At 34.5% G+C, this 27,972-nt stretch overlaps 1 protein-coding gene across 5 annotated transcripts in view; it reads left to right on the top strand.

Moving 5' to 3' along the window:
* Positions 1–27,972, top strand: part of LOC106071118 (uncharacterized) — a 39,848-nt gene that overhangs the window by 5,426 nt on the left and 6,450 nt on the right. For 4 of the 5 annotated variants that reach the window (XM_056039825.1, XM_056039827.1, XM_056039826.1 and 1 more), the window contains 11 exons: positions 967–1,072; positions 2,315–2,505; positions 4,001–4,176; positions 6,036–6,219; positions 7,293–7,381; positions 8,723–8,918; positions 10,469–10,617; positions 13,628–14,387; positions 18,332–18,472; positions 19,976–20,116; positions 22,394–22,478. In XM_056039825.1, coding sequence (XP_055895800.1) covers positions 967–1,072; positions 2,315–2,505; positions 4,001–4,176; positions 6,036–6,219; positions 7,293–7,381; positions 8,723–8,918; positions 10,469–10,617; positions 13,628–14,387; positions 18,332–18,472; positions 19,976–20,116; positions 22,394–22,478 — 2,218 coding nt within the window. The remainder of the gene's footprint in view (positions 1–966; positions 1,073–2,314; positions 2,506–4,000; positions 4,177–6,035; positions 6,220–7,292; positions 7,382–8,722; positions 8,919–10,468; positions 10,618–13,627; positions 14,388–18,331; positions 18,473–19,975; positions 20,117–22,393; positions 22,479–27,972) is intronic. The other variant, XM_056039829.1, reaches the window with a different exon arrangement.

Here is a 27,972-nt window from a genome sequence, read left to right on the forward strand (position 1 = left end):
AGATTAATGAGGGTATCATGTGGCCAGCATAATGACCAACCGCCTTTACTTTTCCCAACTAAAGCCATGTACCCATTAAAGCTGGGTGGACCCAGAGGCACCCAAAGAATTAAAAATCCCAGTCTTCACCAGAATTAGGGCCACATAATCCTGGTGGGAAGCGTGTTCGAGAGGCCAAGTCCGCTTGGACTTGGCTTGGCTACCTAGAAGGGGGCTCGAGGTTTGACACCCGACTCGGCAGAGTTGTGTTTACTGAGCGCCTAAAACCAACTCCAAGATACCCCCTCCCCCTACTGGTCCACAAAAGGGATTGGACCAAAAACGCTCTGAGCATCCTATTAGCATGAAAGTAGCGCTATATAAAAGCTATAATAAAAATAATTGCATAATGTTGTTGTGCTCTCCAACCATCAGTTGAAAGTGATTTGGATTTAAAAGCTTTGACAGTCACCTTCAGAAATATTACAGTCCAATCATTTACAATCTGCAGCAGCTCTCTGTGTCCTACTTTCTTTGCCAAACACGTATGTTACTATAAGACATACCAATAGACCATTAGAAATAATCTAATTAACAGATAACCTTGAAGCTATGCACCAACCTTCTAGCTGAGAAATTCTTAAGTTATGATAAAATACTTCTTATGCAAACAATTGTCACAGTTAACAAAGAAACTAAAAGCCATCAACATAAAGTATACAAAACAAACTATTAAAAAAAAATGGAAACCACAATTCTACAAATGAATACAGTGGAGGTTGGTGGGATCCAGAGGGGCACAACATATAGAGCTGTTTACTATCTCCATGTTGTGTCTAGTAACTATTAGGCACTAGGACTTGTCACTATCATCAAAAATTTTTAATCCTAATTTGATTAGCTAATGATTTAATGATATCTCTAATGAATATTTAGTCCAAGAATACAATAGTACTCAATGTTGCCAATTTCTCTTTCCGTTTCCAGGTGTGCCTAAATTGGTCAATTTATTTGTTACTGAACAAAATGACATGAGAATTGAGGTGGACACTGGCACATCAAGTCCAAGTACTTTAAGTGTTGTCTATCAAGAGTAAGTTAGCACTTTTTAAATTTAGACATTTGGCAGTGGTGCTTAAAATTCTTTAATCTTTATTTAGTTAGAAAGTTAATGCGTTTCTAATGCCACTAAATCAGCACTATACCAAACTGAATCAAACTAGTGAAATTCGCAAGAACTAAGATAATTTGCATTGTCATATTTTACATGTAATGCTGATCAGTGATGCTGGTCTGTGATTTCAAGGAACAGTTGTTGTTTTTTCTTTTGTAACACATTTAAGAAACCCCAAATGGGATTGCAGCTTGTTCACTGAGCAAAGTAAAGTTGTTTTTTTCATCTTTCCCACTGATCCACACTTCATCCACACGATTTTGAGTCATACTTATAGGGCTTACTTGCATTTTCCTAACACCATGATGCTCAACATCATCAGACCCTAATGTATCTATGCAACAGTGTTTGAACTCACCATTTCTTACACTCCGTAGCTTTTGACGCCAACTACTCACCCTGTCAGCATCTAAGAATAAAAGCTGCTCCCAATCGTCTACATTACTAAAAATCTACTCTAATAACAATAAAAAAAAAATTAACTCCGTCATCGGATGTCCTGTTTTTTTTAATAAAAATACTTTGAAATAGTTTATTGAACTTTACATTATTTTGTGCCACCGTCCTTATGCGCCAGTTTTATCCGTTAGATCCACTGGCACGTTTTTCCTGTTACACTTTGCGGAATTGGACAAAAAAATGTCGCAGCACACAAACCTTAACATTAAAAAACATGCAGAAAACCTCCCCCATAGAAATTGATTACAATTACTTGATAATTTGGCTGATTGGTTTAAGTGCTTGGCTTCCAAACTTGGGGTCCTGGGTAAGAAACTCAGTGTAGACTGTGACTTTGAATTTCTGGATTATTAGGGTGCCCCTAAGTCCACCCACCAATGGGTACCTGACTTAAGTTGTGGAAAGTTAAGGCGGTTGGTTGTTGTGGTTAACCATTGGCCATTGGCCAAAGAAACAGATGATCTTAACATCATCTGCCCTATAGATCGCAAGGTATGAAAGGGGAACTTTACTTTACTTTTACATTATTTTGAAATAATTTTTACTAAGTTTTTTTTTTTTTAATATTGGGCGCAATATTTTTATGTACATTTTTTTTTTTACTGTGCTCTATTTACATGCAAATTAAACATGTTTAACATTTTAATAGATATTAAAATTAATTTTTGTGTCTGTTCATTATTGTTGTTTTTTTTCTTTTAGTTTTAGTTTGTCAGTCCAACCATTGTGTACCGTCAACTGTAGTGGCGGTGATACCTGCTTGTGTGAATTTGACAACACTGACCCATACTTTATAATATCCGCACATAATGTCACATTAATAATCAACGTTTCAAAGTCTGACTCGGCTGAATCTCAGCAAGTGAAACAAGAAGTTTGTCTCATGGATTATGGTAAGCAATTGTTAAATCTCTGTAGACTAAGAGTTTATGAAGAATAAGTTCTGGTAAGCTTATTCAAAAACAGAGTAGTTGCTGAACAGGAGAGTCAGCCTGCAGGTTACATCATATCATATCTTTATTGACATCTACATTTATATTAATAATAACAATTTTATTTTATAAAAAAAAAAGCCATCATAAAACTGAGCTAACATTGTCTTCATTGGGCGTGCCTCATTGCGGGCTATCTTTAAATGCTGCAAAGTAATAGTCAGTATGACTTGAATCAAAAAGTCACTGCTTTTTGATCTCAAGAATCCAACACAAACGGAGAAGCTGGCATATTAATTGAAAGGCCCAATGGAGAAAGATGATCTCTTGGACAGCCACAGAACAGAAAGAGGAGCAAGCAGCTCTCATGTCTCATCTCTCATCTGTCCCTTGACATTTGTCGTAGGGGTGCTCTGACAGTTCGTCTTACCAAATCCCTACTATTTTCCCCAAGCTTGCTGAACAGCTAGATTTTCATCCTGCTAGGCAAAATAACTCTGAGGCATCATTTAATACAACTCAGGACATCTCTTGTAAGATAGCAAGGAAACTGTTATCCAATAGATCCCACAATATTATTATTATTATAGCTTTTATTTATATAGCGATACTTTCATGCTATAGCATGCTCAGAGCGCTTTTGGTCCAATCTCATTTGTGGACCAGTGGGGGGGGGGGGGGGTATCTAGGAGTTGGTTTTCCGTGCTGCCTTTAGGCGCTCAGTAAACACAACTCTGCCCGAGTCGGGGGTTGAACCTCGATCCCCCTTCTAGGTAGCCAAGCCAAGTTCAAGCGCACTTGGCTTCTCGACCACGCTTCCCACATTGAAATAGAAGGCAATGAAATAGCAGAAATATTAGCTAAAAATGAGACTCGAAAATTCCTCTCTACCTTGAAGAAATGAAGAAGAAAAATAGAGAGTAGAAGAAATGAACCAGGTCTTATCTGACTAAAAAAACAACTATGCCTGTTATAAGCTGTGCCGACACGACCAACATATAATATTTCATCTCAGAACCGGACACAACAGAATGAGACAACACATGTTCTGTAAGCTAAACACTGGGACTAGTGAAACCTGCCCTTGTGGAGCATCACTAGAGAATGCTGACCATGTCCTTGAAAGCTGCTTTCTCTATTGAGAGGCCAGAACACGACACTGGCCCAAAACCCCTAATAGAGCAAAAACTATGTGGTGAGCTACCTGATCAGGAAACCACTGTGCAGTTCATCGTAAATCTAGGACTCCTCGCCTGAACCCTTTAACATAAAAATGATAATGAAAAAGATGAATGATGAGCTAAATTTAAAAAAGAAAAGAAAAAATAACACACACTATTTTAAATGTTACAATAAAATCTTTCTCATAATACTTTTAAATCTAAAAATGATTAAAATGATAACTTCTAGTTAAAAAAATGTATGTATGTGTAATATATACTTATCTATATATTAGTTATACCAGGTTGTGTGAAAGAGTTGTCAACTCTAAATATAAGTGCTGTTGAAGCCGTGATCCAATTTCGTCCATCCAAGGAAACTGCAAGACTGATTAATTTAATGGATAAAAATAAAAAATTCCTCTATTCTTTGGAGCTATGGGCCTCAGATGATAGTCTTCAGTTACTTACGGTAAGTTAAACTCAACATGATATGTTTACTTGTAAAAACAGCACTGTTGGCACTTCACCTCACTGAAGCGCCTTAATGTTCATGTAATGATGTTGTTGTTCTACTATAGTTTTGAGAGGGAGCCACAGGTTCTTTGTCTTGAAAACCTTGAGGTTTAGTATTTCTGTCAGCAATACTACAATAGTAAACCAAATCAGGCATCTGGACCTGACAGTATTCCAGCTAGATTAAGCAAGCTAGCACATGTGTTCAAATTTGTTTTTTAGGCATCTCTTAATAAAGTGTACAGAGGGACTGGAAACGGGCTAATGTAACTCCCTTATTTAAAAAAAAAAAAAGAAAGTCTGATCCAGAAAACTAAAGGCCAGCATCAATCACCAATATCAAATGTAAAATACTAGAAAACAAATGTCGCAATATCATAACCACTTAGATAAACGCAATAGCCTTACTCCTTACCAACCTGGCTTTAGGAAATTTAGGTCATGTGAAACTTGAACTATTAGGTTGTAGTGATGACAGTTCAAAGGTCTTTGATACTGAGCAAATAGATGCTATTTTATTATACTTTTCTAATGCATCAAACAAAACTTGCCTCCATGGTTTGCTTAAAAAAATATTTTTACATTGCTGGTCCCTTAAACCAATGGATGCAGGATTTCCTGATAGGTAGAGAACAAACTGTAAAAAATAAAAGGCTTTAAATCAATGCCAGAAACAATTAACTCAGGTGTAGCTCAAGGAAATATCTTAGGTTTACTACTGTTTCTAACTGCATTAGCTAAGGAACAAAAGTTTGCACATGATTGCTTAATATAGTAGTAAAGTTCCCCTTTCAGACCTTGCGATCTATGGGGGCAGATGATGTAAAGGTCAAATGTTTTTATGGCCGATGGTTAGCAAGGGTGTCATGTGAGCAGCACAACGACCAACCACCTTTACTTTTCCCTAACTAATGTCAGGTACCCATTAGAGCTGGGTGGACTCAAAGGCGCCCAAATATCCCAAAGTTGAAAATCCCAGTTTTCACCAGGATTCGAACCTGGGACCTTGGTATGGAAGCCAAGCACTTTACCGCTCAGCCACCACGCCTCCTCATTGCATAATATATAGAACAAAAAAACAACAACAAGGTACTCAAAATTGGAAATGAAATTGTAAAAAAAATCAAACAAAGCATGAGGGCTTATTCAAAGAAATGCTTACAAAACCAACAGGAACATAAAACTAAAATGTTAATTAACCTTGGTAAGACCAATGTTGGAATATGCCTCAACTCAAGAAAACATAAAGAAACTAGAACAGATGCAAAATAAGGCCTTGAGATTCATACAAAAATAATTATTCACATTTAACTAGAGTAATACCATTATTAGTAAAATTGCTAAACTTAGAGACCCTACAGTACAGAAGACTAAAAAGTAAATAGCAAAAAAACATAAAATAATACTTACAAAAAACACTGAACCATAATTTACAAATAGAAAAACCTAATAAAGTATAAGACACAAAGATAAGGGTAAGCTTGTTATTCCATAAGTTAGGACCAGTTCATACAATTGCTCCTTCTTCCCAAGTACCACTAGTGTGGAATGGGTTTCCTGAAAATTATTACTTGATGGCTTTTATGTTATTAAAGCAGAGTTAGCTTCATTTTTACTCTACATTGATGAGTGGATTGCTAAATCGAGTCACTAAGACCTTCTAGCCGAACCTTTTATCTTCCAATTTCAATTCCAATTTTTCTATTCAAGAAATAAAAATCATAAAAATAGAATAACCTGTAAATAAACTTTTACTTATTGCTATAAATGAATATAGGAATAATTATTTTTTTACTTTTTTTTTTCCCTTGGCAGATGAGTTTGGTTAAGGATTATTTGTTTGATGTTGATTTGTTCGAACTTGACTTTGATCTTCAATATGCATCCATTACGTTTGACAGTTTAACAGAATCTACTCACTACACTCTACTGGTGACAGGAATTGTGGCCAACAGAAAAGGGTGTACACAATATTTAAATTTTACAACTCTGTTATTAGGTAAAGGTATTAATTTTATTAACCAAGCATTATGTACTGCAATTAATCTTACAACTCTTTTTCTTCTTTTTTTTTACACATATAACCTAACCCTAGCCCTACAAATGCTCCTTAAAAAAAAGATAATTACATCTTAAGCATATCAATGTGCTGATCTAGTCATGCAAGTTAAGTTATTAGGCAGTGTTAGCCTTAACCCCTGAATTGGCTCAACAAACTTTCAGTGGTGTCTGGAAATTTTTAACAGTTTATGTGCTTGTTAGCAACTAAGAACAGGACACACACCACTATTCAATTACCACCTGAACAAAATAAACTCCACACAACTACCCCTTTGCAGACACTGCGCCCACCCCTTTGAAACCGTAAACCATATCCTCTTTGAATGCCCCTCCCTAATCCACCTTAGGCAGACCCTACTTCCACTACAGCCCAACATAACCAACACCCTGTATGGCAGTGCTGAACAACTGAAGAAAACAGCACACTATTTTTTTTCCTTGGTACAGTCTGCAAAAGAGCTCACAGCTCAGCAGCAATAAAGCTGGCTAGAAGAAGAAGAAGAAGAAGAAGAATGTGCTTGTTAGTCATGATGTGAATCTGTTTGAATAATAGAAAATTGTATCCATTTGATCTGCAGTTGATCATTTATATAAGATAAATGATTTATTTGTTCAAAGCTCTTCAAAGACTCACACAACATTGTAGGCTTAATGGTTTTGAAGATCATATATACAGAAAAAAGCCAACATTTAATTTCTATAAAGTCTTTTCCCAGATAGACTTTAAATATCCCTGTGTTTATTATATAGCAAAAACATTTTTTCTTGTATAGTGTTAATACTTATTATATATCAAGTGATATTTTTTAGATGCAGGGTTTGGGATTATCTTATCTTATATGATACAGACGTTACGATTGATTTACAATTGAAAACCAAACCTATGAAGATCATTGTCACTTGTAATGAAGTTGATGAATAGTTTAATTTTTTTTTTACTCCATTTTTTAGTCTGGTAATTGCTGGAATTGATATAACAATTTAATTTAAATTGAAACAAAATATTTTCAGCTCCATCATCACCCCCTCAGCTAGATATGTTTACATATTCCAGATTTAATGATCAAACTGGCATGTCTTCATTGTGGCTGATGTGGAAGGTTAGAATTTATTTTTATGCCGTAGCCATGCAGCATTTATAATGAAGATTTTGTGTTAATGGAAATTTAACATGGCTTGCTCCTGATCATGTCTCAGCAAATGTTATGATCCTATACATCAGAGTTGTACAACTTTGAAACCTCAGGAGGTCCTGAGCTGCTCAAAGTCCCTGCAATATCGATGAATAGCCTATTCTTTGCTTGGAAGTAGCATCACAGTTAAAGCCCTTAAAAAAGGGAAAATCAGCTAGGGTGGGAAATATTCCTGGTGAACTTCTAAAGGCTGGAGGAGAAACCATAATAAATGCACTATTTAAGATTTGCAACAAGATCTGGCAGTCAGGAGAATGGCGCAAGTTCAGGAGCCATCCACTCATCATCACTCTCCCAAAGAAAGGCAATTTATAACTCTGTCAAAACTACTGCACAATCAGGCTCATAAGCCATCCCTGCAAAGTCCTGTTAAAAAGTATGTTAAACTGGCAAAATCCCATAGCAGACAAATTATTATTATTATAGCTTTTATATAGCGCTACTTTCATGCTTATAGCATGCTCAGAGCGCTTTGGTCCAATCTCATTTGTGGACCGGTTGGGGGGGGGGGGGGGAGGGGGTATCTAGGAGTTGGTTTTCCGTGCTGCCTTTAGGCGCTCAGTAAACGCAACTCTGCCCGAGTCGGGTGTCGAACCTCTAGCCCCCTTCTAGGTTGCCAAGACAAGGTAAGCTCAAGCGCACTTAGCCTCTCGACCACGCTTCCCACTAGTTATATCAGAAGAACAAGCGGGTTTTAGGCAGATCAGCATATCAGACCTCCTAAAGCTAACAAGATAATTATTTTGACAGTTACAATCATTTTGATATCTAAATTGGCTTACTGCTTTACTAGCCAGTATGCACAGTTGTGCCAAAATCTAGTTTGATTACAACTAAACCAAATGTCTATGGTTTCAATTTTTTACTGCTATATGCTTAATTAGATACAATCTAAATTGCAACAGTTTTTATTAACATAAACAATCAAATATTGTGACATCAAACTTGTGTTGAAAGGAGTTGAGAGGAAAAAACCTACACTGTTTAAGGCTTATTAGGGCTTTTAATCATTTAAAAAAAATAATATAAGTATTACCCTAATTGAATAACTACTTCAGAAATATGTAGAGAACTTTGTATAATACAGAATATTTAGCCTTGGGTCTCATTATAAAATTATATTGTAAATGACTGCACCATTACCAGAAAGACTTATCTTTTTAGTATCTTTTTAACCAATTGAAAATTTAGGATTCATTTCAAGAGGATGAGAACAATTTAAATTAATTAATTTCATTTTGTTTCCAGCCTGAGGTGACAAATGGAATCAAATATCATGTAGAAATCAGTTCAGACAGTGAACCAAGTATGTATCTTAATGTGACTACAAACTACATCCTGCAAGCGAATCTACCACCAAAAGAATTAGTTGTTGAAATCTGGTCTCTGAATGATATTGGTCAGTCTCAGAATGCCTCACAGATTCTGATCCCATTTACTCAAGGTAAGAATTATTTCATTTTACATTTAATTTAGATACATAGATCTAGACCTATTATTCATTAGTTCTCTGCATGTGTCAGAGTAATACAATACAGTGTTAATACCAGGTATCCATCAGAGTTTGATGGTCTTCACTGAGATTGGAACCCAGGACCCTAGAAAATAAAATGCAAATAAAACTGGAATTTTGACATCAGTCAGAATTTCTCTTCTATCCTCACAGTCTTTACTTTAGTATCTCAGTCTAGACCAGAATTCCTTTACAGAGCCAAGGTAGTATCTAACAAGATCAGTATAAGGCAGTCAAAGATTTCGTTTTAACCAGCAAGATTCCTTTCACTTGGGTATAACTTGCCTCAACGAGCAACTAATATGCTGTCCAACATCAAGAAAGCAAGTGGACAACTAATTCCAAACCATATGACTCAGAGGGAAGTTCCACAGAAATTTCCGAGATAAACACAACTATGACATTCAGTTGTATCAAGCCAAAAAGATAAATGTAGGTGTTCTTATTTAGTCTGACTCTCTCTAAAATGTGACTTCACAGTAGTCTGACGTACTAGATAAATTGCAGTTTGGAAGTCAAGGGTCAAAACAAAATTGTTACATGAAATTTTTTGATGACTTCATTTTTTAATTTTTAGTTGTATACATTTGATAAATTATTATTATTATTATAGCTTTTATATAGCGCTACTTTCATGCTTATAGCATGCTCAGAGCTTTTGGTCCAATCTCATTTGTGGACCAGTGGGGAGGAGGTATCTAGGAGTTGGTTTTCCGTGCTACCTTTAGGCGCTCAGTAAACACAACTCTGTCCGAGTCGGGTGTCGAACCTCGAGCCCCCTTCTAGGTACCCAAGGTGAGCCAAGTTCAAGCGCACTTAGCCTCTCGACCACACTTGTCACCCCTTGACACCCAATACCTTCTTCTTTTATGAAGCACTCATCTATATATATTCTATTTTTTATTGCCCATGTATTCAGTTCCTAGAAATTCTATTATGATATTAGCCACAGTTTTGATTCAGTAATCATCTTCTCTAAACTGTCAACTGATTCACATTAGTGTATTCACTCTTTTAAAGGCAGTCTTGTACCATTATTAGGTTATTGATAAAAATAAATTTTAGGGTTATGAAACTTTTCAAATAGAAGAATGATTGATGACTAGAGAGTTACACTGATAAAATGTACTATCACCTTCCCATGATTCCATTTCTTTTACCCTATATCTAGTTTATTCAAATCAATTGTTCTCTAGGAAAATCGGCATAATGTGACCTGAATAATTAAATAAGGTCAGTTGACCTCCTGCTAGTCAGCTGATGGTGTGCTCTCAAGCGTGACATAATACACACACATGTGACACCTTGGCTTCCAATTCATCAGGTCTCGGGTTCGATGGGGGAAAAGTAAAGGCAGATATTATGCTGGTCATATGATACTGTTGTTAAGTTAATCATGGGCCCAGAAACGGATGACTTTTACATCATCTGCCCCTTAGAATGCAAGGTATAAGTATCCTTTACCTTTTTTTTTTTTTCAGATAATTTTACATACAATGTCGTCATAGAAATTTTGAATGACAGCCATGCATTTGTATATGCTAATTTCTCCAACCAAGAGAGTATTCAAGACATTGCTTTTCATGTTTGTGAGAGTGAAGATACAAATCAAAAGATTGACGTCTGCTTAGTAAGTCTTAAGTATAATTTAAGTAAATTGAATATCTCCTCTGCCCCTACTGTAAATAGGGTGTGTCCCACAGGACAGGTCCAAAGCAAATATTGTCAAAATGTATAAAAACAAAAGAGATTAGAGTGATTGCAACAATTATATGAGGTTATTTCTCTCCTCAGCATAGTTGGCAAAATATTCACTATCCAGGCTGCAAGTAATAGCTTCTGTAGTTTATCCAGAGTCTCAATGTGAATTTAGGAGTGGTAGATCCACTATAGACATGGTATCCTCTCTTAGACTACTGCAGGAGAAATTCCTTGATAGAGACAGACCTCTATGCATTGTATTAGTTGATTGGACTAAAGCCTTTGATATGGTCAACAGAAGTGGCCTTTTCAAACTCTTTAAGAAAAATAAGATGCCCTCCCAATTTACTTTAGTTCATTGAACGAGGAAACAAAATGGACAGTGAAATTGAAAGGCACTCAATCATTAACCAGATCAGCAGCAGTGTCAAACTGGTATGTGTGTTCAAACCTACTCTGACATTTTTTTTTCCCTGCCTGCTGCATTATGCTTATAATGACATCAATGAAGGTGTTTTCAAGATTTTCAGGAAAACTCTTCAATTTATCCAGATTAGATATCTCAGAAAGCTAAGAAAATTTAACATCGACAAAACAATTATTAAACTTTTTTCATACAGCAACCATCAGCAGTCTAATTAACTTTGCCATCACCTACTGGGATGGTAATACTTCACTGGCACAAAGACTTAGACTAAATTGACTAATTAAAAAAGCATCGCATATCACTGGAATACAGCTACCATCTCTTGAAGTGCTTTTTCATGAAAGATGCCTTTCCAAAACACTCTCAATTCTTAAGGACAACCTGCACCCATTAAACCACTGTTACATAAGATCTGAATGAAGTGGTCATCTCCTTTTCATTAGGACTAAAACAGAAAGATTTAAAAACTCCTTTATCCCACTTTCGGTCAGAGTGTTACAAGATCAGCTGTCGTCATCGAGAAGTACATAGAAGTCAAATTCATAATGCACTGGTTGTGAATGTGTATGTGTTTCGTGTGTGAATGTTGTTGGAATTTTTCATCTATATTGTTATTGTACAGTAGTTAGGCTGATATTGTCAATTGTAGTCAAACTGAATTTCCATTTGATTGGATTAATAAAATTATCTTATCTTATCTCTTAGATTGAGGGCAAAACCCCAGAATTAGGTATTAATCAAAGAATTTCTGTATGCTGATGATGCCTCTATTGTTGCTGAATTTGCTAATCAGCTTTAGACCCTGGTAGACAGACTATCAGCTGCGTGCCAGACGTTTGGCTTAAATATTAGTCAAAGCAAGACTAAAAATCTGGTTCAAAACACATTCACATGCAACTCACATGAACATTGATGGCCAACCCCCTGGAAATTGTTGACCATTTCTGATATCTTGGTTCCATTATCTCCAATTATGTGCTACTGGATAAAGACATCAGCAAAGGAAAGCCAAGGCAATGGCCACCATATCATGGCTACAGAAAAGAGTGTTGGACAATACCTTGCTGACTATCAATACCAATGTCTTAGTCTACCGGACTTGTGTGATGAACATTCTGCTATGTGGCAGTGAAACATGGTCAACCTACTCTTGGAAGAAAAAATATTCCGCCACCGATGCTTAAGGTGGATTTTTTATAATAAAGTGGCAAGATAAAATAACCAATGTTAAGTGCAAGGTGCCAGGACATCCGCACTGTTATCGGCAGTAAACTTCTTGGCAGGTTTGCTCTTTATGTTGTCTGTTGTATTTATGTGTATTTTTCTGTTGTGTTGTCTTTATATGAGAAAGGAGTCCTTGTAATCACAACAAATTTCCGTAAGGATCATTAAAGCAGTCTTAGTCTTAGTCTTAGTCTTATGTTCACAGAATGCTACAAGGTCGACTCCCACAAGACATTCTGCATGGTGATTTAATAGAAAAGCTGCAAGTCGCCAACTTTAAATGGTATATTGATGCACACAAATGTGACATGAAGCTCAAAATTGACACCAACAGTTGTGAAAATGAAGTTTTGGATAGATCCAGATGGAGAGCAAGCATTAAGGAAGGGTCTTGTACCCACCAGAAGTAGAAAGAAGTGTGACATTGCAACAGCGCCTGGTGCTTACAAATGCCCAATCCTGTGACCACAGCTGTGTATCAAGGATTGGCCTCTTTAGTCATCGTTGCAAAGGGAAACAATTGTCTCACAAGACATAAAGTGACAATGATTGAAAAGGAAGCCACAAACGGAGAGATTGACATTTTTATAGCGAGTCATGAGTTGAGTCTCTATTTTGAAGTTGTCAATTTTATCTGAACAGGTGAAAGGAAAGAAAGTTATAAAGTTAATACATTTTGTAGCAACTATATGCTAATGTCAAAGTTCATGCTATATTGCTTGTTGAGAAATGTTAAAATTCCTTGGCACTTTGTTTGCAAACATTTTAGAAAAAAGTTTTTTAAATATGCTATCATAACTAGATACACTTTGGTATAGGTCAACCTTAAAATAAAAAACTTTTAGTGTAGTAGTTACAAATGAAGAAAGCGTTTTGAAAAGTAAAAAAAGTAATTGTAATGATCTAATATACAACTCTGAAAAAATTGATTTATATCTGAATGATACTTGATGTAAGAACTTTTTTACTTTTAAAAGCATTTGAAAATGGATCGATGCTTGAATCAGCCGTGAAAATAAATCATCTAACTAACTCAAGATTTCCAATGAATAATAATAATATTAACACAAACACATGAGACATAATTTTTTTTTTTAAACTGCACATCACAATGAAAAGTTGACAAGTTAACTTGCCAACTTTTATAACTGCACTTATTTAGTCTATATTTTTTACTTAGCTGGAATGACCTCTATCCAGGAACTAGATATATTCATCCTTATAGATTTTATTATTTATTTACATGTTCTTTCAATATTTCTTATTGAGGCTCTTTTGTATTTCCCAGGACTATCCCTACACTAAAATGTTGAACAAGACGAGGCCGTTTCAAAACCTACTTCAAGTCTTGTTCTTCATTGTTGTCTCTACCAAGCTACCAGAATCAATCACATTAGAACAAAATGTCACATACGTCCAATATTTAGATAAAAGACTGATATATAAAGAAACTGTTGTTGTAGCCAATGTGACACTCAATGCTCAAACTCAACCAATGAATCTGAGTAATTCAGACATTTTATTTCATCTTAGAGATTCTCATACTGAAGACCAACGTAGAAAGAGATCATCTGATGGCCATCATCTTAGAGATACTCATACAGAAGACCAACATAGAAAGAGATCATCTGATGGCCATCATCTTAGAGATACTCATACAGAAGACCAACATAGAAAGAGATCATCTGATGGCCATCATCTTAGAGACACTCATACAGAAGACCAACGTAGAAAGAGATCATCTGATGGCCATCATCTTAGAGATACTCATACAGAAGACCAACATAGAAAGAGATCATCTGATAGCTATCATCTTAGAGACACTCATACAGAAGACCAACATAGAAAAAGATCATTTGATAGCTATCATCTTAGAGACACTCATACAGAAGACCAACGTAGAAAGAGATCATCTGATAGTAATCCCCAATCAAATTTTTTATCTTTGTCTAGTTTAGGAGCTTCATCAAAGTTCTACATTTCTATCAAATCTGAAGGATTCTGGCAGGGAATGAAAAAAAGTCAATGTTATTTTAGCAGACAATTGGGTAAAGCTGATTTTACTTCCTTTTTCTGTTTATTAAAATTTAATATACATATATATTTCAAAAAAATTAAATCCTAGAATGTAACCATCCATTACATTACATAACATTTCAACTTACTCAACCTTTTTTTTCTTCATTTCCAAACTTGTATACTTTTATATGCAGCTTGATAATTATAGATGTCTAACTTTAATTGTAATCTTTCATTTCATCTTGAAACATTAGAAATATATTTTTCTAAAAAATTGTCTCATTTTCCAACTAAGTTTGTGCAGCTTTATTAACATTTTATTTGACAGCTGATACAAAGGTCTTTAATCATAATACATAGGTCTTTAATCATAATAAATAGGTAGTTAATCGTAGGTTTTTAATCATAATACATAGGACTTTAATCATAATACATGAGTCTTTAATCATAATACATAGGTCTTTAATCTTAATAATAATAATAATAAGGCTTGTCTTCAAGTCCGAAGATTAGTGAGGAATGCAGTATTTCCAGTGGCTGCGCAGCCCCAGCTGTGACCTACATATTTTGCCACACCCAGGGCAAGCATAACCATTGTCCGCAGGTGGTCGATTTAGAGTTTCTTTTCGCCGTCTGCATCTGTCCTCGGCAGCTGATTTTCTTTTGGTCTCAAATGTGTGTCCCGCAGCCTTTGTCAGTGACCTCCAGCTGTCTTGTTCCGGTGCCGCCTGCAACCAGGTGCACTCTTCTATGTCAGCTTAGGCAAGTTGGCGCCTAAGCTGGTCATTATAGCGTTTCCGTGGGGCCTCTCTGTTACGTCGACCACCTTTTAGCTCACCAAAAAAGACTGCTTTTGGCATTTGTTCATGATACATAGGTCTTTTATAATAATACATGGGTGTTTAGTCATAATACATGGGTGTTAAGTCATAATACATGGGTGTTAAGTCATAATACATGGGTGTTAAGTCATAATACATGGGTGTTAAGTCATAATACATGGGTGTTTAGTCATAATACATGGGTGTTTAGTCATAATACATGGGTGTTTAGTCATAATACATGGGTGTTTAGTCATAATACATGGGTGTTTAGTCATAATACATGGGTGTTTAGTCATAATACATGGGTGTTTAGTCATAATACATGGGTGTTTAGTCATAATACATGGGTGATTAGTCATAATACATGGGTGTTTAGTCATAATACATGGGTGATTAGTCATAATACATGGGTGATTAGTCATAATACATGGGTGATTAGTCATAATTATTATTTTTATTATTGAAATCCAAAGTCAGACTGGTTATGTATATTGACATATTGTTACAACATTGTGTAATGTCTTCTGAAAACTTTACACTGAGCCTGAGGTTTTTCAATATCAGTCAATTAATATACATATCCACACCAAAAAAAACACCAAAAAAATAAATGTTATTACATGTAAATTCTTATTACAGTACAAATGAATTAGAACTCTGTTAAAAACATCCTCCTCCTGGCAAGTACTTGTATATACTTGTTAGTATTTTAACAAGAAATAAGTTGCTTATGCTTAGGGAATGGCATTTTTTTTCAATTTTAAAAGCCAGTATCCTGATCTAGATCAGTGCTTTTCAAACTGTCGTACGCATATCACTGGCGATACTTCAAGCCATGTCACGGGGTACTCATGCAGTCTCCTACTTTCCATGAATTAATGTCTCAATCTTTAGGTTTTTATTCTTTTTATATTTTTTCAGCTAATTTTATTACCAGAAGATATGTGAACAATCTAGAAATGGAAGTAGATCTTAGGTTTTAATTTTAATTATAACCCCAAGTTAGAGACAGAAAAAAAACAGAAATTAAGTAATATCAGTTCCAGTTTTACCGTTACACCTGGCTTCTCAGCAGTCTTTTCTATTTAGTACGATATATGCATTATCTCAAGGAAGGTGGAGTGTTTCTGATTTGTGTGCACTTTTAACTATTTTACAAGATGGAAAAATTTATCCCCAGAAAAGTGACAATATATTGTTCAAGATAGTCTGAGTAGTGGTTCAAACAAAAAAAGTTAGTGCCGACACCGAAACAATATCCAAAGAACCACCAAAGAAGAAAATAAAGACGGCTTAACCACCTTACGGTGAAAATTATTTGCAATGAAGTTTTTGCTGCATTGAAAGTGACACTCATCAGAAGCCTGTGTGCATTATCTGGATTGAAGTACTGTCAAACTAGTGTATGAAGCCTTCTTGATGTGAAAATATTACTAATATGATTTTTCAGCTGTTTGACTGACTTACACTTATACACCTATACATTTTTTTTTAATAATCAGTTTCATCTCAAAGTCATCATTACATTAATTAAGCTATGATTTCTTTTTTTAAAAAGTATACTGCAAAAAATTAATGATTCATTGACAGTGGAACTTCAGTTTACTGGTCCTAAGTTTGAAAAACACTGATCTAGATCTAAATCTCTGTCTCCTCTGCTTAGGTCTGTTGGTCTTGTAGAGTAGGATCAGTAAATATCTAGATTTAAAGACTTTTACACTATTAGTAATAGAAACTCTGTTAGTAATCTTAGAATTATGATCTTTTCTTCATTGAAACTTGAGTCTAAACATGTAGATATAGATCTAGATATTGAGCTAGATTTAAGGTAGTAGTTCTTTGATAATTAGAAATCACCTATTAGATCATGTCTAGAACTGTGAGTAGCCTAATTATATCTTGATCTAAACTAGTCAAGAGACACATTTAGATACCCATAATAGCTTATAACATTAGCATGTAAAATCTATGAAAATTATGTCAAAAAATATAATTTAGCAATATATTCTAACTTCTAAAAATTTAATCTAGCCATGCTATTTGTTTACATTAGCAACAATAAAAGCCACAATGTAATGTTGTTGTATAAATAATTACATTTTCAATTTTATATGAAACATATATGCATGATGATTTATCTTTTTTCTGAACTTTAAATCCTTTCTTTAATTGGTATCAATCGCTTTTAGTAGGTTATGACCTATATAAGAATTGGGTTTTCATTTAAACACAGGACCCCTCAACAAGAAAAATAACACATTTGTTACATAAAAAATGAATGTAGCTAAATTAAGTTGGCTTTTTAAAGAATTTAAATAAAAAAAATGAATGTATAAAATCTCATTTACAAATTTCATTTTTCTTACAATTTATACTTTCTAAATTGAATAAAAAAGATTTTTGGTACATTTTTTTCAGGGGTATTATTATTTAGTTTACTTGTATTTACAATCAGCACTTGTGAGAACTATTGTATTTGATGCAGTGAAGTTGGCTGTAATGGATTATTGAGCTTTTTTCAACTAACTGAAAGTCTTTCATATATTATAATTAAAGGTCTTAAAAATAATCTTTCTAACAGCACCATTTTTTATTGTAATCAGATCAATATTCTTTGAAAAATGCCTTTAATTTGGAAGATTTTAAGCAATTCAGAAAAAAAAAAGCATTTTTTGCTTTGGTTTTTGGTCCTTAATAAAACCTCTACCTTTTAAAATTGAAAAACAAAAAATATTCAAATATTAAAAAACAAATCAGTTATTGTTATAAGTTTAGATGAAAATGAAGCAATGTAAAAATCATAAACTCTGAAAATTAATTTCTATATATATATATATATTCCTAATCATTATTACTTAATAGGAAAATGTTTCTGCTTATAATTGCTCTGTTATATCATAGATCTGCCATAATAAATAACAATTTATTAAATCAGTCAATAAATAAATCATTTTTTTTTTCTTATTCAGAGTTAAGGGTATAAAGAATGTTGCAATTTCTCTTTGAACTGATTTTGAATGATGGATATGCTAGACTAGAATTCACTTTTTTTTGGTTTCGTTGTTTGTTAATAGGTGTTGTAGTTTTATGACATAAAAACTGTTGACCTGCCACTTACTCTCTCTTTTATAAAAAATTCTTATTGACAGATGTTGCCAATGTGATAGTTCATAATGAGAATGGCTTCTTAACGATCAGTCAGAAATGTGATCCTACGATGCCTAAACAGTTCCTTGTTCGTTTTTATGAAATCTATTCAGCGCCCAACAATGTATGTGGCACAGATGAAAGTAAGTTGTATTATGTTTTAATGCAACACATCGGTTGTACTCAATACAATTTTTAATGATGTAAACTTAGGCATTATGCTGGTAGAGCTGTTGGTTTGTGTTTTGTGTAAGTTTTATCACTATTTGGGATTAATATTCCTTGAAACTGTTTCCGTCAAGCAAGATGTTTGTAAAATGTTTGTTGATTAGGTTGTAAAATGTTTTACATGTTTCGGATGTTCCTTCAGAGTTGAAGATAATTACTTCCTAGTCCAAACCTCCCGCAGGATGACGGGGGATGGGAGCGGGCAGGGTTTGAACCCGGGACCATCGATAAATCTGAACGACTGTCCAGCGTGCAAACCGCACGACCAGGCAGCCATGAGTTAATCAGCAGTAGTGAAGTTATTAATGTTGGTTTTCCAGTCATACGTATTAAGTGGTAGCTACAAGTTTAGATGATATGTCAGTTTATTCAGTTCAAATTTTTATCTGAACTTACTTTGAAAAGTAAGTAAAGTTTCCCTTTCAGATCTTGCGGTCTATGGGGCTGATGATGTTAAGGTCACCTGTTTCTATGAACAACGGCTAACCAGCAGGGTGTCATATGGCTAGCACAACGACCAACCACCTTTACTTTCCATAATTAAGTTGGGTGCCCTAAAAATCCCAAAATTCATAATCCCAGACTTCACCAAGATTTGAACTCAGCATCCCAGGCTTTGAAGCTAGTTGCTTGACCACTCAGCCACTCCATTCCTTGACCTTATTTGGGAAAGTAAATTAGCTTGGTTATTGTGCTACCAAATAATTACTAAAATGGCAGCAAAGATTACCATTACTGAGAAAACTGTCCTCGTTTAATGTTAGTGAAAAGGCCTTGGCTATGTTTTATCACCACGCTCACATGTGTAATATTTTAAGTTTTAGTATCACTGCCTGGTATGGCAATCTGAGCATTAAAAATAAAACTTCATAGAATCCTAAATGCTGCTGGTAAAATCATTGGCAAAAAAAACAAAACCCATTTGGGCAGCTGTTTGAGACAAACATCCATTGAAAAGCTAAAAAGATTCTTGAAATAAAAAATCACCCTTTGGGTCAGGATTTTGTGATTTTACTATCCAAAAACGAGATACAAAACAGACACAAACACTCTTTTGTTCCTCTTGCAATCAAATCATTAAATAGAAGCAATCTTACATAAACTTTTCACATGTAAATTATGAGTGAGTCTGGTGTGAATGTACATTTTTTTTTTTTAAAGATATGTTTTGTTTGGTGTAATGCACAAATTATTATTATTATTATTATTAACCATTGGTACCAGAAGCAAAAATTAAATTTATCTTTGCCATAGACTATAAATAAAACTATATTATTGACAGTGACATCTTCAAACGGCATTAAAACTAGCCTTTCAACATTTACATTAACTATTTGGAAAATTTTGATTTTTACATTTTGCAGTTTTATGTGCAGTCATTTTTGTTTCTAAACGAGTCTCAATGCATTGAATTTCAGGACAGTTATTGGCTACTCTGGACAATAGTATTTTTGGTGTTAATATCTTCAAACTGCCTTCTGAGTGGACTTTCATTTGTGTCATTTCTATTGGTGACTCTGCAAATAATCTTCAAGTGGTAGAAAATCCTTTTTCACCAGGTAAATGCCGTTTTGTTTTTATTTAGGAACATTGTCTTTAAAAAAATCTTATAGATTACAGACGTTACTTCAAAAAAGAAGATAATTACATCCTATGCATTTCATGTGTCAATCTAGTCATGCATGATAATGATAATCAATTGGTTTTCCTGGATGATTCAGGCAACCCAATCCATTCTCTAATGGTACTAGGGAAGAAGGAGAACTTGTATGAATTCGTTCTTGCGTATGGAATAAGAAATAAGAAGGAGAACTTGTATGAATTCGTTCTAGCGTATGGGATAAGAAATGTGCCTCTATCTTTGAGTCTGAGTATTTCATTAGGTTTTGCTTTATATAATTTATGGTTCTGTGTTATATGTATTATAGCTACTTTACCTTTTTATCTTCTGTTCTGAAGTGTCTCTAAGCTTACTGATTTTTACTAATGGTGTTACTCTAATCAAATTGGAATATTCGTTTGTTACAAATCTGACTGCTCTATTTTGTACTTGTTCTAGTTTCTTTATATTTTCTTGAGTTAATGGATCCCAAACAGACAATGCATATTCTAATACTGGCAAAACTAAAATGTTGTTTGACATGTTTCGGATGTTCCTTTAGAGTTGAAGATAATTACTTCCTAGTCCAAACCTCCCGCAGGACGACGGGGGATGGGAGCGGGCAAACCACACGACCAGGCAGCCATCCATTTAATGTTAAATAGCATTTTAGTTTTATGTTTGGCTTGATTTTTTAAATTCATTACATTGATATCGGGATTCCTTGATAACTTTTCATTTATTATTACACCTAGATGTTTTCAAATAAGTCTGTGTGACCATGAATAAAATAAGTAGTTTTAATTTGTTTTATTTTTTTAAATTTTTTTACTTCTCTTAATAATTGACATTTTTCTGGGTGGTAAGACATGCTCCAGTTTGATTCCTATTTCTGTAATTGATGATTCATCTAATTCTTTTTGTAAAACTTCAGTATCTTGTGTTGTTTTTATTGTTCTTTATATTATGCAATCATCTGCAAATAATCTGACTTTTTTTCCTGAACTAATGCAATTTGGTAGGTCATTTATGTAAATTAGAAACAGTAGTGGGCCTAAGAGTGTTAATTGAGGTACACCCGAGTTTACTGTTATTGATGTTGATTTGGAGCCATTTTTTTATCATAGTTTGTTCTCTTCCTATTACAAAATCCTGAATCCAGGATGTAATGAACCATTAATGCCGAAGTATTTTAGTTTTTTAAGCAGGCTGTTATCTAATCCCTTTGAAAAATCATCAATTAATCCTTTTAGTTGGGTTCCACATTATAGTTCCTATATTTCCTAAAACCATGTTGGTATGGAGTGAGGACTTTATATTTATCTAAGTGATTTATGATGTTGCTACATATTATGTGTTCTAATATTTTACATGTGATGCTGGTGAGTGATACTGGTCTGTAGTTTCCCGGATCAGATTTTTCTCTTTATTTAAAAACCACAGTTTTTTTTGTTTCTGCCGGACTAGTCTTATATTTATACTTCTAGTAGAACTCATTTGTGTTGGAATGATGACAAAATCTTTGATTCTTTCTGTTTAGAACCTAGGTATCAGTGCCATACAAAAAGTTTGTAGAAATCGTTACCTGGTATAAATAGATGATAAATTAAGATGGCAAGACTTCACTAGTTGACAACTATGTGATCAGTATACAGGCAATGCATATTGTTTGATGGCTGTATCGGCTTAAAGGAGAGTGACTTAACCCTAACCTTAAAACCAGGCTAGGCATAACCTTGACCTTACCTTGACAATTCAGCCACTGGGGTCTGAAGCACATGGCTCAGTGTGCCTCACACAATACATAACAATCGACCAATGTAGAATTAGACATCCGGGACACACATGAAGCTCTTCTTTCTTAAAAATAACTTGGCTCAATAGAATTTTCTCTGTGCATTAAGTTGGATGTGTACATTCTATTGCTTCTAAAGCCATTTATATTCTAGGCATGAGTAAGTCTGGTCTAGTTTTGTCTGATTTCCATTAGCTTTTTCTTTGCCTTTTGGCTGTTGTTGTCTGCTCTTTGTATTCTGCTCTTTTTACTTTAAAGTTAGAAACTTCCACTCAACTGGTTCAGAAATCATTAGAAAATATTTGCAAGAACCAGTTGGGATGCACTTAAACTGTTGACAATCAAAGGTTCAAACATTTAAACGATCACCATGTAATAGGTAATAGGACACTATTAATAAATATATTATCAATTGATTGAACTCTAATATAACATTTACAGAATCCACATTCTCTACAAAAGTTATTATCATAATTGTGGTTTGTATTGTCATGGTTTGTATACCGATATTCATAATGATTGGCTGGTAAGTAGAAAAGATTATAGCATGCCCAAAGACCCAGATTTTTTATATTTATTGTACAAACTCTTTAGATACTCTGCATGTGTATGGTTTTGAATTTTTTTTTTTTTGCATTGTATATTATTTTGATTTGCTCTACTAACTGTACTAACAATTGTAGTGCTAATTTACCACTAACACATTTCTTTAATATACCATAACAAAAGTGCTATTTTTTTAAAACTGATTTGTATATAAATATACAGTATAGGCCTGTTTATATATAATAGTTGTGGGTAATGGAGAAAAGCCATGAAGTCTCTTTGTAAGATGGTTGTGAAGTCACTTTGTAAAATAGCCTAGGTTGTGAAGTCAGTTTGTAAGATGGCCTTGAAGTCCCATCTTTGCTTTGAAATGTTGATTGCATTCAAGACATTGGTAGATTGGGAATATTCTGTAGTGTCTTCATTTTTAAGGCATGTCTTTTTTTCTTTGGTGTTGGCTATTTTTTATTTGATTTTTTGGCTCATGCACGAAACACTGACGTTTTGTATATACAAGTCACAGACCTTTATGCATATATGTTTCAATGCCTAAGGTATTATCATGGACTAGGTTATCCCTTTCATGGGTTTGATCCTGTATACCTTGAGGAAGCTCTTGAGGGTATTTTAAATTTTTTGTTGTTGACCCCCTTGAGAATGCCATCTAAGGCAGTGATGCCCAAAATATGGCCCGTGGGCCGGATGTGGTTCCATCCGGCCCGCCGAAATGTTGACACAAAGTGTAGAAAATCGCTACTTCCACCCTCCTAAAGAAAAGGTCAAAAAATGTCTCTTTACCTACGTTAGGTCCCTCAATTTTTCTCCGATTGATCGTTATCATGATCTTTAACATTTGTGCATTTATGAGATTGGAATCTTAATGTAGAATTTACCCATCCCCCCAAAAAAAAAAGTGAAAGGACCTTTACGTTTTGGTAGAACATGATGATAAGCTAATATATTTGAGTTGTAAATAAAGTGTGGCTGTTTTTAAAAAAAGAAACGCATACAAATGGCATTATAAAACAAATCTGACGTCTTTCGAATAAAAAGATTGTTAAACAAAGTCTGGAGATTGGAAGATTAATGTTAATATTTACCAAAAAGAGACAAGAGAATGAGTCATTGGTAAGGCTAGCTACAATGTTACTCATATTTTTAGTAAAGAAATGAAGCCGTTTTCTGACGCACGAAAAAAAAAAAGATAATAATATCCCATTAATGAATGTAAGTGCTAGATCCACGGGTTTCTAATAAAAAAAAGTTGCAGGCAATTTCATTTCGTTTTTGTACCTTTCCTTTATCTGGCCCGCGAAATCAGTGCCGGAAATTAAAATGGCCCGCAGGTCGATTTATGTTGGGCATCACTGATCTAAAGCGTAGCTCTCCATGTTGTAGTCATTTAGGAAATCGACACACAGAATACATGCCCAGTTTGTTTTAGCTGGAACTTTTTGCTATGGTATGGATACTGCTCATCTGTGTCTTGTGTAGAATTTTACAGACTGGTATGTGATCGAATCAATGGACCTCATTCACCAATCGTAATTAAACATATTTAGCCACGTCATAATATTGATAAAACAATGAAAAATACGTATCTCTTGACAGCCTTTATGGATTACATAATTTGTATAGAAGAAATATAGAATCACGTGGCTGAATGTTGTTTGTTTACGATTGGTGAGTGAGGTCCATTCACTTGATGTGTTTTTCTTAAGTAGCATTAAGGGGACAAAATTGACCTATTTCATGTGTTGGGAACATAAAGTCTATAGAATTTTGTGAAAATAAGGGGAAGAACTCTAAAACTGTTGACTTCCAACAATCTTGACATTCTGATTCCGTCCCTTGTTCTTGAAATCTGTTGCCCCAGCATGTGGATGTCAAGTTGCTCCAGCATGTGGATGTCTGGCTTGCCATTTAGATTGACATTTATTGATATGGCGCTTCCCAAATAGACACACTTTTTCTTGTTCACTAAATTTGGTCCATTGATAAGTATTTCCAGTTTTGTGGTTATTGTATTTTGAGAAGGCTGGTGCATAATTTTAATCTTTTTTAGAATAAATGGTCAAGCAAAAATGTTTGCTAGCCTGGGCAAGAGAATATACTCTTTTGAAGACGTGCTTCTTTTAAGGTCTTAAGGTGGCAGTCATCAGCAAATACCTAATTTCTACTACAGCCATCAGCAAATACCTCATTTCTACTACAGTCATATTGGACTTTGCCTTATGTGTGTTCAACAGACATGCATCTTGGGAACATCGGATTTATACTCAAATACTTTTCCATGAAAAGCATCAGCGTCTTTGTTGTTGTTATCTGATTTCTAATGTTATTTTTCTTCATGGAAAGCATCTGTAAACATGGCAGGGAACTGAATTACGTTGGTACACAGACATGCTTCACATTATTTGGGACAGGACAAGAAATAATCTCCCCTTATCTTGAACACTCTGGAGGTGCGGTGGCTGAGGGGATAAAGCGCTTGGCATTCTGAACTGAATGTCCCGGGTTTGAATCCTGGTGAAGACGGATTTTTAATTTCGGGATCTTTAGGTGCCTCTGAGTCCACCCAGCTCTAATGGGTACCTGACATTAGTTGGGAAAAAGTAAAGACGGTTGTTCATTGTGTTAGTTACATGACACCTTCGTTAACCGCAGGCCACAGAAACAGATGACCTTTAGATCACAAGGTCTGAAAGGGGAACTTTACTTTTATCTTGAACACTAGTTTGCATGCCTTCATGGGATAGGTGCATCAATGAATGGATCAGGGCAGTCGCATGTAATCACAATGGTATCCTGACCATCTTGGCTGACACTGGGGAATGCTTTAGTCAAATCTATGAAAATGGTGTATCTATTTTTATCCTATGTATTTTACCTGTTCAATCATGTCTACTATCTTATTGACTTTCCAGAAGTAGGTCAATTTCTAAGTGGTCTTGGAGTCTATCGAGTAGCACACTGAATTTTACCACAATTTATAGTTAAGTGCTACGGCAGTTATGGCATATCTGTCGATTTTACCTTGTATAAAGGAATGATAGGTCTGTAAATCATCGTTTCTCAAACTGTGGTCATGTGCTGACAAGATGGGTGCAAAAGACGAAAAATCAGCTTTATTAGTATTTTAGTTATAAATCTGTGTTAGAGTATAAATCAAATATATATATAACATTTATAAAATTACATCATTGAATTAAGTGAGGTCATTTCATCTCCTACTTATGACTTTTCAAGTTGTATTTTGCAACAAGGTGGATTCTAAACATTTTTTTGAAGAAGACATTTCAGTAACATCTTTCTAATGTCAGAACGGTCTAATTTTTGTAGAGGTACCTGCACTCACTCTGTCCACTCCACATGTAAAAGTTTGAGAAACACTGCTTTAAATCTGCTGTAACTATTCAGTATATTACAAATAGATATTTAACTTTATAACATCCTGTATGCTAAATGTACAAGGCAGATATTTAGAAGGTCTACTGTATGTATAATATACATGCATTTCTATTTCTATATAGAATTTTGCAACTTTTGCAACATTCTCATGTATATACTCTTTCAATATATTGTAAATGTTTTTAAAATACTTTTTTTTTTTAAAACTTTTTGTTGCCAAGTCAGTAGCAAAACTAAATCGTCCAAATTTATTTGAATGTCTGAAAATACTAGTTAGAATTAAAATGTAATTGTTACAGCAAATATAAAAATAAAAATATCTTTCACAATTTAAGTTAAAGTGAATGGAGTAGCTACAAAATTTTTAATATATATATTATTTTTCCTTATGCTTCATGACTTATAAAAAACCTAAAATGGTTTAATAGGCTCGTTTTTTTAAATTATTTTAATTATTTTTTGTTTGCACTATGACATATTTATACATTTTTTTCTATTGTCATAAGCCATAGAGGCATTGTAAATTAGTTATGTTTAGGTAAACTTGAACAAGCTTTTTTAAGTCGCTCTGTTATATAACTGGGGTAATTTTGTAATAAAATTGAGAGAGAGGCTAGATTACATAAAATTGAAAGAGAGGCTAGATTACATAAAATTGAAAGAGAGGCTAGGTTACATAAAATTGAAAGAGAGGCTAGATTACATAAAATTGAAAGAGAGGCTAGGTTACATAAAATTGAAAGAGAGGCTAGGTTACATAAAATTGAAAGAGAGGCTAGGTTACATAAAATGAAAGAGAGGCTAGGTTACATAAAATTGAAAGAGAGTCTAGATTACATAAAATGAAAGAGAGGCTAGATTACATAAAATTGAAAGAGAAGCTAGGTTACATAAAATTGAAAGAGAGGCTAGGTTACATAAAATTGAAAGAGAGGCTAGGTTACATAAAATTGAAAGAGAGGCTAGGTTACATAAAATGAAAGAGAGGCTAGGGTACATAAAATGAAAGAGAGGCTAGGGTACATAAAATTGAAAGAGAGGCTAGGGTACATAAAATGAAAGAGAGGCTAGGGTACATAAAATGAAAGAGAGGCTAGGGTACATAAAATGAAAGAGAGGCTAGGGTACATAAAATTGAAAGAGAGGCTAGGGTACATAAAATGAAAGAGAGGCTAGGGTACATAAAATTGAAAGAGAGGCTAGATTACATAAAATTGAAAGAGAGGCTAGGGTACATAAAAATGAAAGAGAGGCTAGATTACATAAAATTGAAAGAGAGGCTAGGTTACATAAAATTGAAAGAGAGGCTAGATTACATAAAAATGAAAGAGAGGCTAGGTTACAGTCTGTGGAGGGACTAGTGTCCACACAGCAGTTTCCCAAATAGCTGATGGATTTTAAAAAAATCGGATGGAAAGCAGTGGTGTTGTAGAATAGTGTTATTTTATGTTACAAAAGGGTCTCGAGGTCCTTTTATTAAAAAGCCTTTTCCTGCTGGGAGAACTAGTCAGTACAAATTTGAAGTGGATGTAATAAAGTTAAAGTTTTAAAGGCTGCACCCATTACAACATTTCCTTTCTTGATTAGCTTCGGTCAAAGCTCGAAATACTTACAAAACCCAAAACATAACCCAAGTAGCTTGTTTACACAATTACAAGTTTGAATAAAAAAAAAAATCAGCAAATGATTGAAGGCAATAATTGTTCTTGAACAGTTCTCCAAACTTTTTTTTTTAACGGGTCACTTCGCACATTCTGAGTATTTAGTGGAACACTTTGCTTAATTTTAGAGAGATTAATTCACCAGGCACCCTACTATTGCTTATTCCATTAATTGCTTTAACTGGCATTGAAGAGAGCACCTGCAGACAATGGTTATGCCTGCGCTGGATGTGGCAAAATATGCAGGTCACAGCTGGGGCTGCATAGCCACAGTAAAAACTGCATTCCTTATTAATCTTCGGACTCGAAGACAAGCCTTATTAGTTTGTGGAACAACTATTCAGGCCCTGGGTTCACGGGAAAGTTTGGAAAACACTGTTCTAGAACGTTGTTTAGAGTTTA

This window comes from Biomphalaria glabrata, chromosome 9, assembly GCF_947242115.1.
Source record: "Biomphalaria glabrata chromosome 9, xgBioGlab47.1, whole genome shotgun sequence".
Lineage (NCBI taxonomy): Eukaryota > Metazoa > Mollusca > Gastropoda > Planorbidae > Biomphalaria > Biomphalaria glabrata.